General features: G+C 32.6%; 2 protein-coding genes across 3 annotated transcripts in view; both read left to right on the plus strand.

Annotated features, from left to right (window-relative positions):
* LOC121735219 overlaps nucleotides 1-5,209 on the plus strand; it is a 48,531-nt gene extending 43,322 nt beyond the window's left edge. For both annotated transcript variants that reach the window (XM_042125958.1, XM_042125957.1), the window contains 6 exons: nucleotides 590-666; nucleotides 1,131-1,298; nucleotides 1,820-2,005; nucleotides 2,869-3,055; nucleotides 3,477-3,612; nucleotides 5,080-5,209. In XM_042125958.1, coding sequence (XP_041981892.1) covers nucleotides 590-666; nucleotides 1,131-1,298; nucleotides 1,820-2,005; nucleotides 2,869-3,055; nucleotides 3,477-3,612; nucleotides 5,080-5,131 — 806 coding nt within the window. In that variant the 3' untranslated portion in view covers nucleotides 5,132-5,209. The remainder of the gene's footprint in view (nucleotides 1-589; nucleotides 667-1,130; nucleotides 1,299-1,819; nucleotides 2,006-2,868; nucleotides 3,056-3,476; nucleotides 3,613-5,079) is intronic.
* A 5,915-nt stretch (nucleotides 5,210-11,124) lies between these two features.
* LOC121735408 (protein bowel) overlaps nucleotides 11,125-13,905 on the plus strand; it is a 42,141-nt gene continuing 39,360 nt past the window's right edge. Inside the window, exon 1 of the mRNA XM_042126234.1 lies at nucleotides 11,125-11,263. The gene's annotated coding sequence lies outside the window, so the exon portion shown is untranslated. The remainder of the gene's footprint in view (nucleotides 11,264-13,905) is intronic.

Raw genomic sequence — 13,905 nt, forward strand, 5'->3', positions numbered from 1 at the left:
ATAGTTTCATAACAGTGTTCGGCTGTGATATTTTTTTGATGTAAACTGTAATAATGGAACTATATCGATTACTAAATCAACGTAACTACAACAGGTGTATTCATGCGGTATCTAGCGTCCATTGTTTACATTGATATAGTGTTGATCAAACATTAGTATATAGTGTTGATCAAACATTAGTATCCAGTAATGCCGATCAAAAAAAAAATCGTAAAAGAAAAAAAAATAGATACATGCACTTTCTATATAAGAATCGAAAATTGCATTTTTTAAAAGTATTATAAGGCTTTCTATTCTACTTACTTTAGCTTCCTTAGTAACTTCAGTTATTATTATTTATTACAAATAAGTAGTAATTTATTATTAATTATTATTATGTAGTTAAGTACATAATAATATTACAACGATCTTTAGTTTTAAGAATAACAATAAGAAAACTTTTATTTCCAGCATCGCACGAAACATCATAATAATTAAACAGTATTCAATTATAATATACAGTTATAATGATATAAATTACAGTTATAATGATATAAATTACAGTTATAATGATCTAAATTTTCTTTTAAATTGTATTGATTATTTTCAGGGATCAACGTTTTAAACAAAACACATTCAGAAGTGGTTAAAATAGCACACTCTGGCTCCGAATTCCTGCAGTTGGACGTAAGTGTCTATTCTAACTTGCTAATGTTTGTGAAACGAAATGTGTTGTGGCATGTTGGGTATTTTTAATGTGTTTGGTAAATTGTTTATAAAGTCATTATCGTAGGTAGTAATTATTATGTTATTAATTTAACAGTACCTTACAGTATTAACTACTTATCAGAGATTATAAAATATACTTATCATTGTCAGAGACCCATTTCTTGCACCTATTGTTTTAAGACTGTCTGCTACATATTGCATAATATCTTACAATAGCTTCAAGATTCCATAGTCCACAATACCATTTTCCTTTTTTTTTTCTTGTCAGTATATCTATCGTCTATCATATTATTCTTCATTCGTCATTTATCGTCTATCTATCGGCTATTGTTAGTCTGTTATTCTAGAATCTAGATCATATTTAAAATCATCAGATTATCCAAGCTTAAGCTTATCCATCACCTACTTCACTCCAATTCCAGGTAGCCCGGACATCAGATGTAGTAGCATCATTAGCCCACGAAGGTGCTCCAGCCGTACTATACAGCGGGTATCTATGGCGGGCGACCAGTGATGGCGAACCGCGCTGGACCAGACGGTGGTTCGTGCTGAAGAGAGACAACTGCCTGTATTATTATAAGACGGACTCAGTGAGTACTAAGTATTGTCGACACTATTTAGTGGAGAAACGATCAAATCGATAATAAGCGTTTGTTATCATTGCTACTGCAACTATTTGCCAGTCAAATGCTTACACCTATTGGGTTAGAGAGACAGTTGGTACCTCGTTTGATTTTTATGCTACTGTGAATTTTCGGACTTATATTGTACTATTAGAGACGCTGATTCCAAAGCAGATGGGGGACCTAGATTCAAACGCAGCCGACAGATCACAATTAACATTGAATTGACATGATGCGATCAAATTACGTTGGTCTGTCAACACTCAACTGCTTTGCGTTTTCAGCTTTATTGCATGCTAAGCCCACTGTGCAAACAAGTAATTAATCTAGCCATCATTTGAGGTGTGATAATTGGGCTCCAGAAATCATTTGACACCAGCATAAAGGAACTACCAAATAGCCGGAGATGTTACTTGACTGATAAAGATGTCTTGATTACATTACATAACAAAATTTGTGGCTACATACCTTGTCTGTCTCAATTCCAGAGCATCCATCCAGTTGGTGCTCTCATGCTGGTCAATTACCAGCTATCAGAGGAATCGTCGGAGCGTCCGCACGGTTTCCGGCTGCAACGTGGTGGTGGAACGCGGCTGCAGCTGGCTGCTGATACCGCAGAGTCCTCAGCAAGATGGCGAGCGGTGCTGGCGCATGCTATTGACGCTAGTAACCAGGTAAGCAGTGCTGGTGAAACTACCAGTATGGGGTGAGCGGGTGAACCTCCGAGTTCTACGCGATAGACGGCTATTAATTTTTTATTTATTTATTTATTTAACTCGGGCATCTTGGCCCATATTATAAATACCTTATAGACTAACATACATACAATTATACTAAAAACTAACACTAACACTAAAACACTAAACACGTATTGTCTGCGACGTGGGGCGCGACGTGTTCGGAAGTCGTCCTCGGAACCTCCTGTAGACCTGTAGACCTTCGAGAAGGAGAAGTTCTGGCCGATTGGAGAATCGGCCAGAACTCCTCCTTCTCGAAGGTCGGTAGATGATGCGTCGGGACTCTCACCACAAAGGAACTAAAATTCACTTTGTGGCGGGACTCCAAGCGCTCGACCCTCAAGACGAAGTGGGTCTTGCTTCTGATGTAGTCCACGACCTGCTCTATTAATGATAGTAATCAGGCGAATAGCGAAGCTTTCAGAGTATTCATCAGTCCTTCTGAAGAATTTAACTGAGGTCTGCATTGTTTATTAGTGTTTAGCAATGCATGCTTATGCAGACAAGTTTTCTGCATAAGCATGCATTACTAAAGATCTAAGACAATCTAGTTTGGACCAATAAATGATTGCCAGCGAAGTAAGCATAGATAGATGTCTACTTTTGTCGATTAATATTTAAAACAGTTTTTATACCTGGGTCAAGCTAAATCCTTTCTTACTTCCACTAATTTACCAGTTAGCTATACCTGCGTTATACCTTATTATTATAAGATGACAACACAATAATTCCTACTTAAAAAAATCCTAGGTTTAATTAATTTTTGAGGAATAATGTGTTGCGTGTTTTCTTTTTTTTAGCGCGACGGCTGGCTGGACATAACCATGAGGAACATGAAGGTGCCACCGTCGTCGATCCCACGACCGGACTGTTTCGGCTACCTCATGAAGCTCGGCTCCAAGTGGAAGTCCTGGGCCAAGCGCTACTGCGTGCTGAAAGACGCCTGCCTCTATTTCTACAACGATGGGAACAGCAAGAGTGCTTTTGGTAAGTAAAGTATGGTTGTTAAATTTTTTTATCCCCTTGAAAGTTACAGTTATATGTTTAAAATGATTTTGACCTCTTCATAAATATATGAACTTAATAAAGTTTTTTGTGCTTTTTAAATATTATGCATATTATTCTTAGGTTTGATTTATATCTTTCTTTGAATACCTCAGTGTTTATCTATAAAGATTTAAAAAATGTAGTTTCTAGTATCTAAGTTTTAAGTTTTCTGGTGAATATTATCTTTAAACAATATTGTGATTTATTAGACATGACTTAGTAAAGTCAAAATATTATCGGTTTTTATGTTTGCGTCTGTAGCTTTATTCCCAAGCAAATTAATTGCCATCCAGGCATACAAACCATTTGCATTTTCCAAGCCTTCCAATCATGAAATAATAAAATATTTTCAAATTTTCAGGTATGGCATGTCTACATGGCTACCGAGTGCTGACATGCTCGGCCGGCTCCAAGAAATACGCTTTCGAGGTGGCACCTACAGAACCGAAACAACGACACTTCTATTTCTACACCGAGTCCGAAATGGATAAACGAAGGTAAACTATTTGTCTCTTTCTGGAAGTTAGCAGTAGCCCTAGCATGGCCACCGGTAGAAATGCGAAAGTATAGACAAACTGTGGACATAAACTTAAGGTGCCGTTCCGATCTTTACCGCAGCTAATCGCTACCGACAAAAATTCAATTCAAATGCCACTTTATGACAGACTATAGTATATGTCATATAGTAGGATATTATTTCAATTTTAGGGACTATAGTATGTTATAAAGTGGCATTTTATTGAATTTTTCGGAACGAAACAAGATCGGAACGGCACCTTAAGTTTATGTTCACAGTTTGTCTATACTTTCGTATTTCTACTAGTGGCCATGCTAGCCCAGCAGGAGTTGATATTTTTATTTATTCAAAGCATTTTGTATTGACTTGCTTCAAATACTTGGGATGACAAAACAACAACGCTATTAAAAAATTAACGCCTGTGGAAAAACGTCAGTAATGAAGCAAAAGTGATATGTTGCTTTAAAAGCAACTTTAAAGCAGCTATATTGCTTTCAATATATTTATGTGCGAAATTCATAAATAAATACTTACTTTAGTCACTAATATTCTTGAATTTTCTGAAAAAAGCATGATATTATGGAATACTTTACCAAGCGTTGCTGACTTATGATTTTTGACGTATGACTTTTCATTTCATTATTATGGCGTATGATTTTTCTTGTGGTCTCGTAAGGCGTCAGTCTGGTTTACAACTTACGAGCTTTTGCCCGCGGCTTCGCTCGCGTTAAGAAGTATTATTATATACAAACTTTCATCCCCTATTTGAACCCCTTGGGGTTGGAATTTATCAAAATCCTTTATCATAACATCTACCCGCATGCCAAATTTCAGCCCGATCCGTCCAGTGGTTTGGGCTATGCGTTGATAGATCACTATGTCAATCAGTCAGTCACCTTTGAGTTTTATATATATAGATAGAAGACTAGATGACGCCCGCAACTCCGTTGCGCCAAAATTCGTTTATAGCGCTGGGACCGTTAATTTTTCTAAGATATAAGGTATCCTAGTTTGTCCTTTCCCGTGACTCAAAGTATTTCCAAATTTCAGCAAATTCGGTTCAGTGGTTTGGCCGTGAAGAGGTAACAGACAGACAGACACAATTTCGCATTTATAATATAAACTAGATGACGCGCGCAACTTCGTTGCGCCAAAACTCGTTTATCGCGAGGGAACCGTACATTTTTCCGGGACAAAAAGTATCCTATGTCCTTTCCCGGGACTCAAAGTATCTTCATGCCAAATTTCAGCCAAATCGGTTCAGCGGTTTGGGCGTGAAGAGGTAACAGACAGACAGACAGACAGACATACTTTCGCATTTATAATATTAGTATGGATTGTTGTTGTTGTTTATCGAAATATCATGTCTTCTCTTTCTTAAGTACAAAAAACGATAGAGATAACATTACAAAGTGTCCAATTTGACATGATTTCATTATAATTTCAGGTGGATGTCAGCGTTAGAATACTCCATAGACAGATGGATGAAGGCCGGTTGACGAAAACACTTCATGACAGATTCTTTCGAGTTTATATGACACAAATATAGATTTATCTATTAAGTTATATTTATTTGATACTTTATTTCCATTGTATAAAGACCAAAATCATTATGAATAGTTTTATTGAAATGTGTAAGTTCTGTATTTTGACCGGGGTGGTTTTTATTAGAAATTATAAAAATGATTAATAAACATGTTCAGCTACAATAATTATAGAAAAAATATTCAAAATGGAGTTAAAACAATGATTTTTTTTTCGAAAGCATGACAAAAAATATTTTACATGTTAGTTTTATGTCACTTTCAGTCCATGACTTTTACTTTTTATTTTCATAGTATGATTTCTACAAGGCTATTCATATTATAGTTTAAGCGTAATCATAATTTTGCCGCATATGTTTTGAAAGCGCAAAAGTATTTTATTTTTGCCTACGTCCAAAGAAATGTAATATGTAGATTATAGATATACTTCAGTCCATGACCTTTATAATAATTCATACCCATGCCAAAGAGAGAGCATTTATAATATTATTATTATATTTATACAATTGATTATAAGTCCGATTAAATCCTTACCCTTAGTTTGTTACCCTTATTAATATTTGAAATAGTTAAAATAGCCTTTGATTTGAAATATAGCTTAGTCTGAAAAACAAGGCATTTTCTATTTTATTCGATCCTAAACTTTTAACTGGGGATAATAATAATATGGGTAACAGAATATATAAAAAATGAATCGAAAAATACCTGCCAGATTTATTAACAAAATTTTATGCGCACACGCACAGTGTTGCTATAAAATAAAATTTAGGCGCAACTTTTTTTTATATTTTTCGTATAGTTAACGACGACGCATCGAATATAAGAATTATTTTTTAGAATATAGCTTTAAATGATATTATTCTAAAATAGATTCATATATTTGTCGTGCTAAAGATGAAATATCATTGTCATTAAAGAAGAGTTGAAATCAATAGTAAGTGTAATATTATAAAAATAATTTTTGACGAAAACGTCTTTGTAATAATTTAATTCTATATAAAAACCTGTAACAGTAAGATATTTACAACAGTTGTAAGAATAGATGAAGTAGAGTTAGTTGATTATCAAAATATTGATGTTCCAAGCGGTTATATACTTGTAATACTGTAAATGTATAATATTATGAAAATAATGAAGGGTAAAATTGACTCTGTCGTCCACCATTTTCAAGATTAGTACACAAAAAATATATTATTTTTTATCGCAAAACACATATTTTGCGATGACACAAGACAAAGGTAAATTCGACCATTTCGCGTGCACATTTGATTCGAGAACCACATCTGTATGTGATCAGAACAGCGACTGATCAAGAGATCAAAAAGTGTGTTACAATTTTTGAACTTTTGAACTTTGGGACTCTCAAGCTCATTTAATTTTAATGTTTTCTCTCGGTCTAGTTGAAATTTGTAGAGTAGATGCAATGATGCTAGATAAGTGCATGCGAATTGCAAAGACACGAATTCAGCGCCCCGCCGATCCTCGCGCCCTAGGCTGCAGCCTAATTAGCCTAAGGGTTAATCAGGCCCTGGATCAGAATGAAGACGAATATATTATGAAGAAACGTTTATTTGCAAACGTAGACGACAAAATCAAATTTTACGCCCAGGTAATGTTAGGTTAAGTATTTAGTTATTGCTGTGCGGATTTGAATCAAATTCTAGATGAGGATGTTGAAGAATATGTATTACTTGAAGATATAAACGGTTGCAGTAATTTTTAACCTACTTCCAAAAATACGTTCGGCTGTAGGTATGTATTTTTTTGTATGATTGTTTATACGCCCGCATAACCAAAAACTATTCAAAGTTATAATCATTTGGGAAAATGAATTTATTGCACTAAAAAAAACTTTTTGTAAAGGAGAAAAGTTTGTAACAATATTTTTTGTGCTTTCGGGAGACTTCATATTATTATGTGTGCCAAAAATTGTACCGAATCTACACAAATGCAAAACGAAAGTTGTGTGCCAAAAACCAACTCAAATGTTAATTGTTATTCTGATGAACGTATGTGTTATGCAAATGATTTTGAATAACTCAAAAGTAACCAAAGTAATAGGTGGCATGGAACTCATACTTTTTTGAAATTGATTAAAACGAGTGAAAGCGAAAACAATTTAATTTAAAAGTATGGAAATAGAGACAAATAGAGATATTTTTATTTAATGACATTATTGAAATCATAATGTTTCTATACTCCCTTATTTTGTGTTAAAAAGAAATATATTTTTAACACAAAACAAGGAAGTATAGGAACATTATGATTACCTATACTCCCAAAGAGATATTTCTTTTTAACACAAAATGAGGGAGTATAGGAACATTATGATTTCAATAATGTCATTCAATAAAAATATCTCTATTTGGCTCTATCTCCATACTTTTTTATTAAATTGTTTTCAGCATAAATCTTTGGATTTCTTGTAAGCTAGTTTCAAGTATGCAACTTATATTGTACTAGTGTTCTGCTCTATGTCTAGTACCCATAATTTGTTTTAAACAAAAAAGTGCCAAAATATGTTTCCATTAGTATTAATTATTCAACATCAATATTTTATTAAAAACGTACGTAATTGTTTTCTAATTTCTTTATGTCTAATCAAATTATAAAAATAATATATAAATGTATTTTCTCAATAAAAATGTAAATACTATAAAAGAGTCGCCGTATGTCTTTCGATGTTTTAGTCATTAGTACTTTGAAGTAGCTCTAGTCGAAAATTGGAGTGTTGTTATCATAAGTCTGATCTTAAGTTTTATTAATATTATAATAATCATTTATAAAAACGTCTTAGTATAAAATTTTATTACAATTCTAAATGTCACGTCATTTTAAATAGGTACATATTATTATAATTTTTCATAAAATTCTTTTTTGATATTATAATGTAATTTTAGTATTTAGTCGTTAATTTGTGTAAGAATTATATTATTAAATGTATAAACACTCCTTAGAAGGCGGTCCATAATAGTGACTTAAATTGTGCATTAAATATCGTAAATAAATAATATAGAAAAATAATATATAATACACATTTAAAGGCTCAAATATATTTAAAATAAAAAATAAAGACTTGAATATAAACAGACTCTAAAATGCTTGTAGTTTTAGCTTTGTAAATGTAATTTTTCGCGTTTAAAAATTACGCGAGTAAATCAATGTATAGGTATGTACGTCGAATTTAATATAAAAATATCGATATGAATGTTTTCGACTATAATATAGTATAAAATGCACGTTAATGATTCATTTTATTCATAGAAATGTAAAAGATTATTGTGTGTTCATAAATGATAATGTAAAAAATATACTTGTTTTAATAATTCATTGAAGTTGTAGATTATTTTATAAAGTTGCCAAATTTCATGTCATTAAAATTGTAGTTTATTGAGATTTTATTGAACCGATATCACGTTATCATTTCATATAATATGTGATTGTACCGATAGTTCGTTGTATTAAACTTTAAAAAATATCTCGTGGGTTTTATTTTTAATCTTTTCATAATATTTTTATAATAATATTAAATATAATATACTAGCTGTTGCCCGCGACTTCGTCCGCGTGGACTTCAGTTAATAGCGCGCGGCGTCAATAAAATTGGTGTCAAAAGCTTTTTAAAACCCTGGTACCCCCTTAAGAGGATACAACAGGGGCTAGAGAAATGAAAAAAAAGTACGTGTAATATCTATAGCTGTCTCCCTTACCTCAAGCCTATACCGCAGAACGCGATAGAGACAACTGCAGAAAATCCAGAAAATCAACGATTCGTTGTCCCCTGATTCCTTCTCCAAAACTTAACCGATTTAAGTACTTTTTTCATTAAAGATTAAAAAAAGGCCTGAGCTGTGTTCCTATGTTTTACTTTTTTTGTATAATCTAGCCAAATCGGTTTTCTAGACGTTTGAACACAGCGGAAAATCTGACCATTTTTTGGGTTTTTGAACGTTCATATCTTATTTAATAATTAAATTATGAAAAAAAATAAAACATAGGGACATTGTATTAGTGGCCGTAGATATTCAGGAAAAAAATTATAACTCTCTAGCATTATCCAGGGAGGAAACAGGGGACAACGTTTGTATGGAAAAAAGGGCGGTGTGGAATCCTCTTAAATCAAAATACCCAAAACAGCCGTGTAGTGTGCACATAATATGATTTTTTTTTAATTAAACTTTTTTATACCTTTTAAAGCTTATTTAGCGTTACACAACTTAGCTGCATAATGCATTACACAACAGACAACTTTAGCTTTGCCCAATACCCATAGGCCATAAACTATTTAGTATTTATTATTGGTAGACTGTTGTTTCTGATTTCTATGTTGGTACTTGAGTTATTTCTTAACATGTGTAACAATCGAAAGAATCGAAATATTAATTCAACATGGTACCACCTCTTATAGAAATACATATGAGCAAGCGATAGCGCGATCTATACTCTTGGCGCCATCTGTTCCAGTTTTTGGAACTGACTTAATTTGAACAAATTTACGCATAAACACCCCCTTACAACCCCTTTTTCCAGTAAGAAGTAGCCTATGTCCTTTCTCAGGCTTTAGACTATCTGTGTACAAAATTTCATTACAATCGGTTCAGTAGTTTTGGCGCTGTTGTTTTTGAATTTGATATCTAATCTAAGTTGGTAGGTGAGTTATTAGTTATTAACGTGTATAACAATCGAAAGAATAGAAAAACTTGGTTTAACATGGTACCACCTCTTATAGAAATACGCATGAGCAAGCAATAGCGCGATCTAGGGGACTCTTGGTGCCATCTATTTTGAGTTTTTGGAACTAACTTAATTTGACCAAATTTACGCATTTTCACCCCCTTACAACCCCCTTTTCCAGTTAAAAAGTAGCCTATGTCCTTTCTCAGGCTTTAGACTATCTGTGTACAAAATTTCATTACAATCGGTTCAGTAGTTTTGGCGTGAAAGCGAGACAGACAGACAGACAGAGATACTTTCGCATTTATAATATTAGTATAGATTGTTACGTGCTAGGGTTCGAAACTATACTCGTTATTTTTATAATAATTTTCCTTTTTAACATAATATTTTTATTATATATTTTTACTAATATTTTTATGGTGACTAATTTATTTTTGACTTATTTTAAAATATTAAAATTTATTTAAGTACTTAAGAAAAAAAATTAAGAGGATTCTACATTCTACAATCCTAAATATGTATAATGATGCGTTAAATTATTATATTTTTTTATATCAGACTACCGGTCTATGATATTCTGCCCGAGGCATTTTTGATGACTATCAGATGAGATATGTACATATAAGATTAGACCACCCACATACTATATTCTAATATGAGTATTGAGTAATAAATAATAATATTATGTAAATAATTCAAAACATTTTACAGAAAAAGTTTCAAATAATATGTGAAGATAGAGTGTAATATCGCTCTACAATGATGATTTTGCAATAAAACGAAGTATAAAACAATATTTTTATTTTACAGTCAATACTATTTTATATTTAAGTCCTTTTTACCAAAATATTCTGTAAAAATTCGTTCCACACAAAAATTCCACACAAAAAACTTTCACAAAAAAATTTAAATTGAAAAATAATCAAACCCTTATACGATAGTCCTACAAGGATCTTACGGGTAGAGGCGCAGGGCAGCTTTTGTACTTGCGCCTCCACTATTTTATTTTATTATCATTTAATATTTACTACAGTCATGACTACATTTTTTTTGTAAGTTTTTCCAAAATTTCGAATAAAAAATTAAAGTCAAGGCGAAGAAAAAATGGGTGAACGAAACGTGCTAAAAACTAATTCTAACACGAAAAATAAACAATCCCTTATACTTATACCATACTATAAGGCTCTCGCGGGTGGCGCGGGTGGCGCGGGGCGCGGGGCGGCGCTACTGCCTCCACTGCCGACGCGACGGTAGTACGCCGTCAACTCCCGTTGCGCCTGCGCATCTCGCTTGGTGGATTACAGTGACTCTGTGCGACTCTGTGTGACTCTGTGCAACCCTGTGCTTACCTGTGTGACTCTGTGCAACCCTGTGTGGATTATGTGACTACCTGCTGAAGGGGCCGATTGAGTGAGTTTTGTGTGCTACGGGCTACCTGTTTTTTATTCGTGGTCACGCTTTAATGTATCGAGTTTATTGCATTAACGGTTTTGGGGCTTCCTTTCCTTCTGTTTGCTTATTAACTTCCGAAAAAGGAAGTCTGGTTTATCTTGATTACTTTTTAATTGTTAAAGTAAAAATAGGCACGGATATAATGAAAAATTATGCTAGTTGCTATTAACATTAAAAAAATATACTTGTAGATATAAGATAGTAAATAAGATGTTATCTATGGAACTCTACATAGAGTCTGCATAGTTTTTAATTATATTGACACAAGTAAGTAGTTATTTATGTATACTTTCTAAATACGTAACATACAAAGATTAAAATAGAGCCTACAATTGTGGAAAACGCTCTGCAGTGTTGTAAAGCAACCTTAATTGAAAAACCTGCTTTAAAGTCAACTCACACATACCATTTACTCTGTCTACAGAATTGTATGGTAGAGACTAGAGACTCTTTATTATAAGTGTGTAAAACTCATATAGAATTATGGATACCTACTATGGAATTGAAATACCTTTTTAATATCCACCTGATATTTCCCACAACATGTACGCGTAAAATTTCGTTAATCATGCAGAAACCATACATTTTCCAAGATTAAACTATGTTGTCCCACTTCTTATTTTCATACCAAACTTCTACAATGTCTTTACAACGATTTATATTGAAAAGAGGCAGATAGTTTCGCATACTAATATGACTAGGTATAGATTATCAAAAACACCTGTCATGTTGTTGGAAGAATTTATGTTGAAATGTCATATTAAAGCTGCTTAACTATTTTAGTTATATCTAAAATATAGTAAACACAAAATTCTATACAATATTCTATATTTAGGAGCTGCTTAAAGTTGTCTTCGCCGTAAGACTTGGGAGTTGACTCAGAAAAAAATAAAAAAACAACTCATGGGCACACAGGTTGTATTTCATGGTGTTGGTATCAACTCTAATCGAATTTCTCGACCATATCTATAATGTCCTATAGTTTCACCATCGTGACCGAATATAAACTCTATCACGACTGTGTAGAGTCTGTTTTGGTGGGCTTATTTTGAGATTCAGAGCAGCCATTGTTGCCACATGTCCGCGCGTCCTTTTGAGTTTAGCCACAACTTTAGTGTGGCCACACCATTGTTTTTTAACCGGAAAACGCCAAAACTAGTGTGTTTTTTCGTTAAGAAGTACTCAAGTCACTATGCTTCCCTAGTAGCGGTTATTTGATATATTTCTTAGATAAAATATGATTATATTAATCATTCTGCTTAAAATGTTGTACTTTGTTATATCAAAACTTGGTTAGTACAATTGAAGTTTATTTAAGTAACATTTTATTAGATAAAAGCGATCGATCATTTTGTCCCTTATATTTTTAACATACCTTGTAACATACCCACTAATTCATCATCTAGCTAATATATTTATTTAAAAAAAATAATTAAAAAAAGGTCCTAAAGCCTCCATTTATGTAAAAAAACCTAAATTTTCAAATTGCTAATTAGCCACTTAATCCTATTACGTCTTCAATTGGTAATTAACTTTATTTTGACAGCAAAATTAACTAGGCTAAGTATAGATATTATTTTTCTAGACTTCTATCTAGATTCTAGAGTCTAGACCTATAATTAAAACCAGTCAGGTGTAACGGCTAATGCTTCCTACGCATTTTTTATGACTTTTAATTTACTTTTTATGTTTAGAAGCAAAAGTTAAGTTTTATCTATTTTCTCCTTTGCTTCTGTGCATTAATAAAAATAACATTATGCTTTTGTTATTCATTAACTACTATAAAAATATACAGTTCTAGGTACCAACTTAACCACACGATTAGAAAAATTATAATCTTTACAAACAAAATACAAACAAAATCTTAAAGCTACCAATTCTCTTAAAACTTATCTATACATCTATACATACATACATACAAATAAATAAAATTGGAGTGTCTGTTTGTAATATTGAAAGAACCGTTTTTAACTAAATGTATATGAATGTATAATGTATATAGGGTACAGACACCAAAACAACATTTTTTACAATTTTTGTCTGTATGTCTGTTTGTTCCGGCTAATCTCTGAAAGGGCTGGAGCGATTTTGACGGGACTTTTTTAGGCACATACCTGATGTAGTAAGGAATAACTTAGGCTACTTTTTAAGGATATGTTTCACTTTTTTTATAAAGGAACCTTAAAAGGGGATTTTTTTTCTCTTTTTTATTAACTTTGTTATCACATTTTGCTGACGCGGACGAAGTCGCGGGCAACAGCTAGTATTGTTATATAATTCATTTAAATTCTATTTCCATACAGTTATTATACAGTTATCTATATATTAATACGTGAGAGAAAAATTTTGTAACCCTTTTTACGAAAAATAGGAAAACGTAGGTGCATGAAATTTCGCACAGTTATAGTTTATATGGTAAAGGAGTGCATCGAGCTAATATTATTTTAAAATTATGCTTTTATCATATATATTTTTAACAAATAAAACGTTACACACACTACGACACTACTACTAGGAAAAATGACAGATTTTTGAGTGACAAGCCTATACATACGAATTATACTCTTATTTATGGTTGAAGTCTGTTGACAACAAGTTGA

The sequence above is a fragment of the Aricia agestis genome, chromosome 17 (assembly GCF_905147365.1).
Source record: "Aricia agestis chromosome 17, ilAriAges1.1, whole genome shotgun sequence".
Classification (NCBI taxonomy): Eukaryota; Metazoa; Arthropoda; class Insecta; order Lepidoptera; family Lycaenidae; genus Aricia; species Aricia agestis.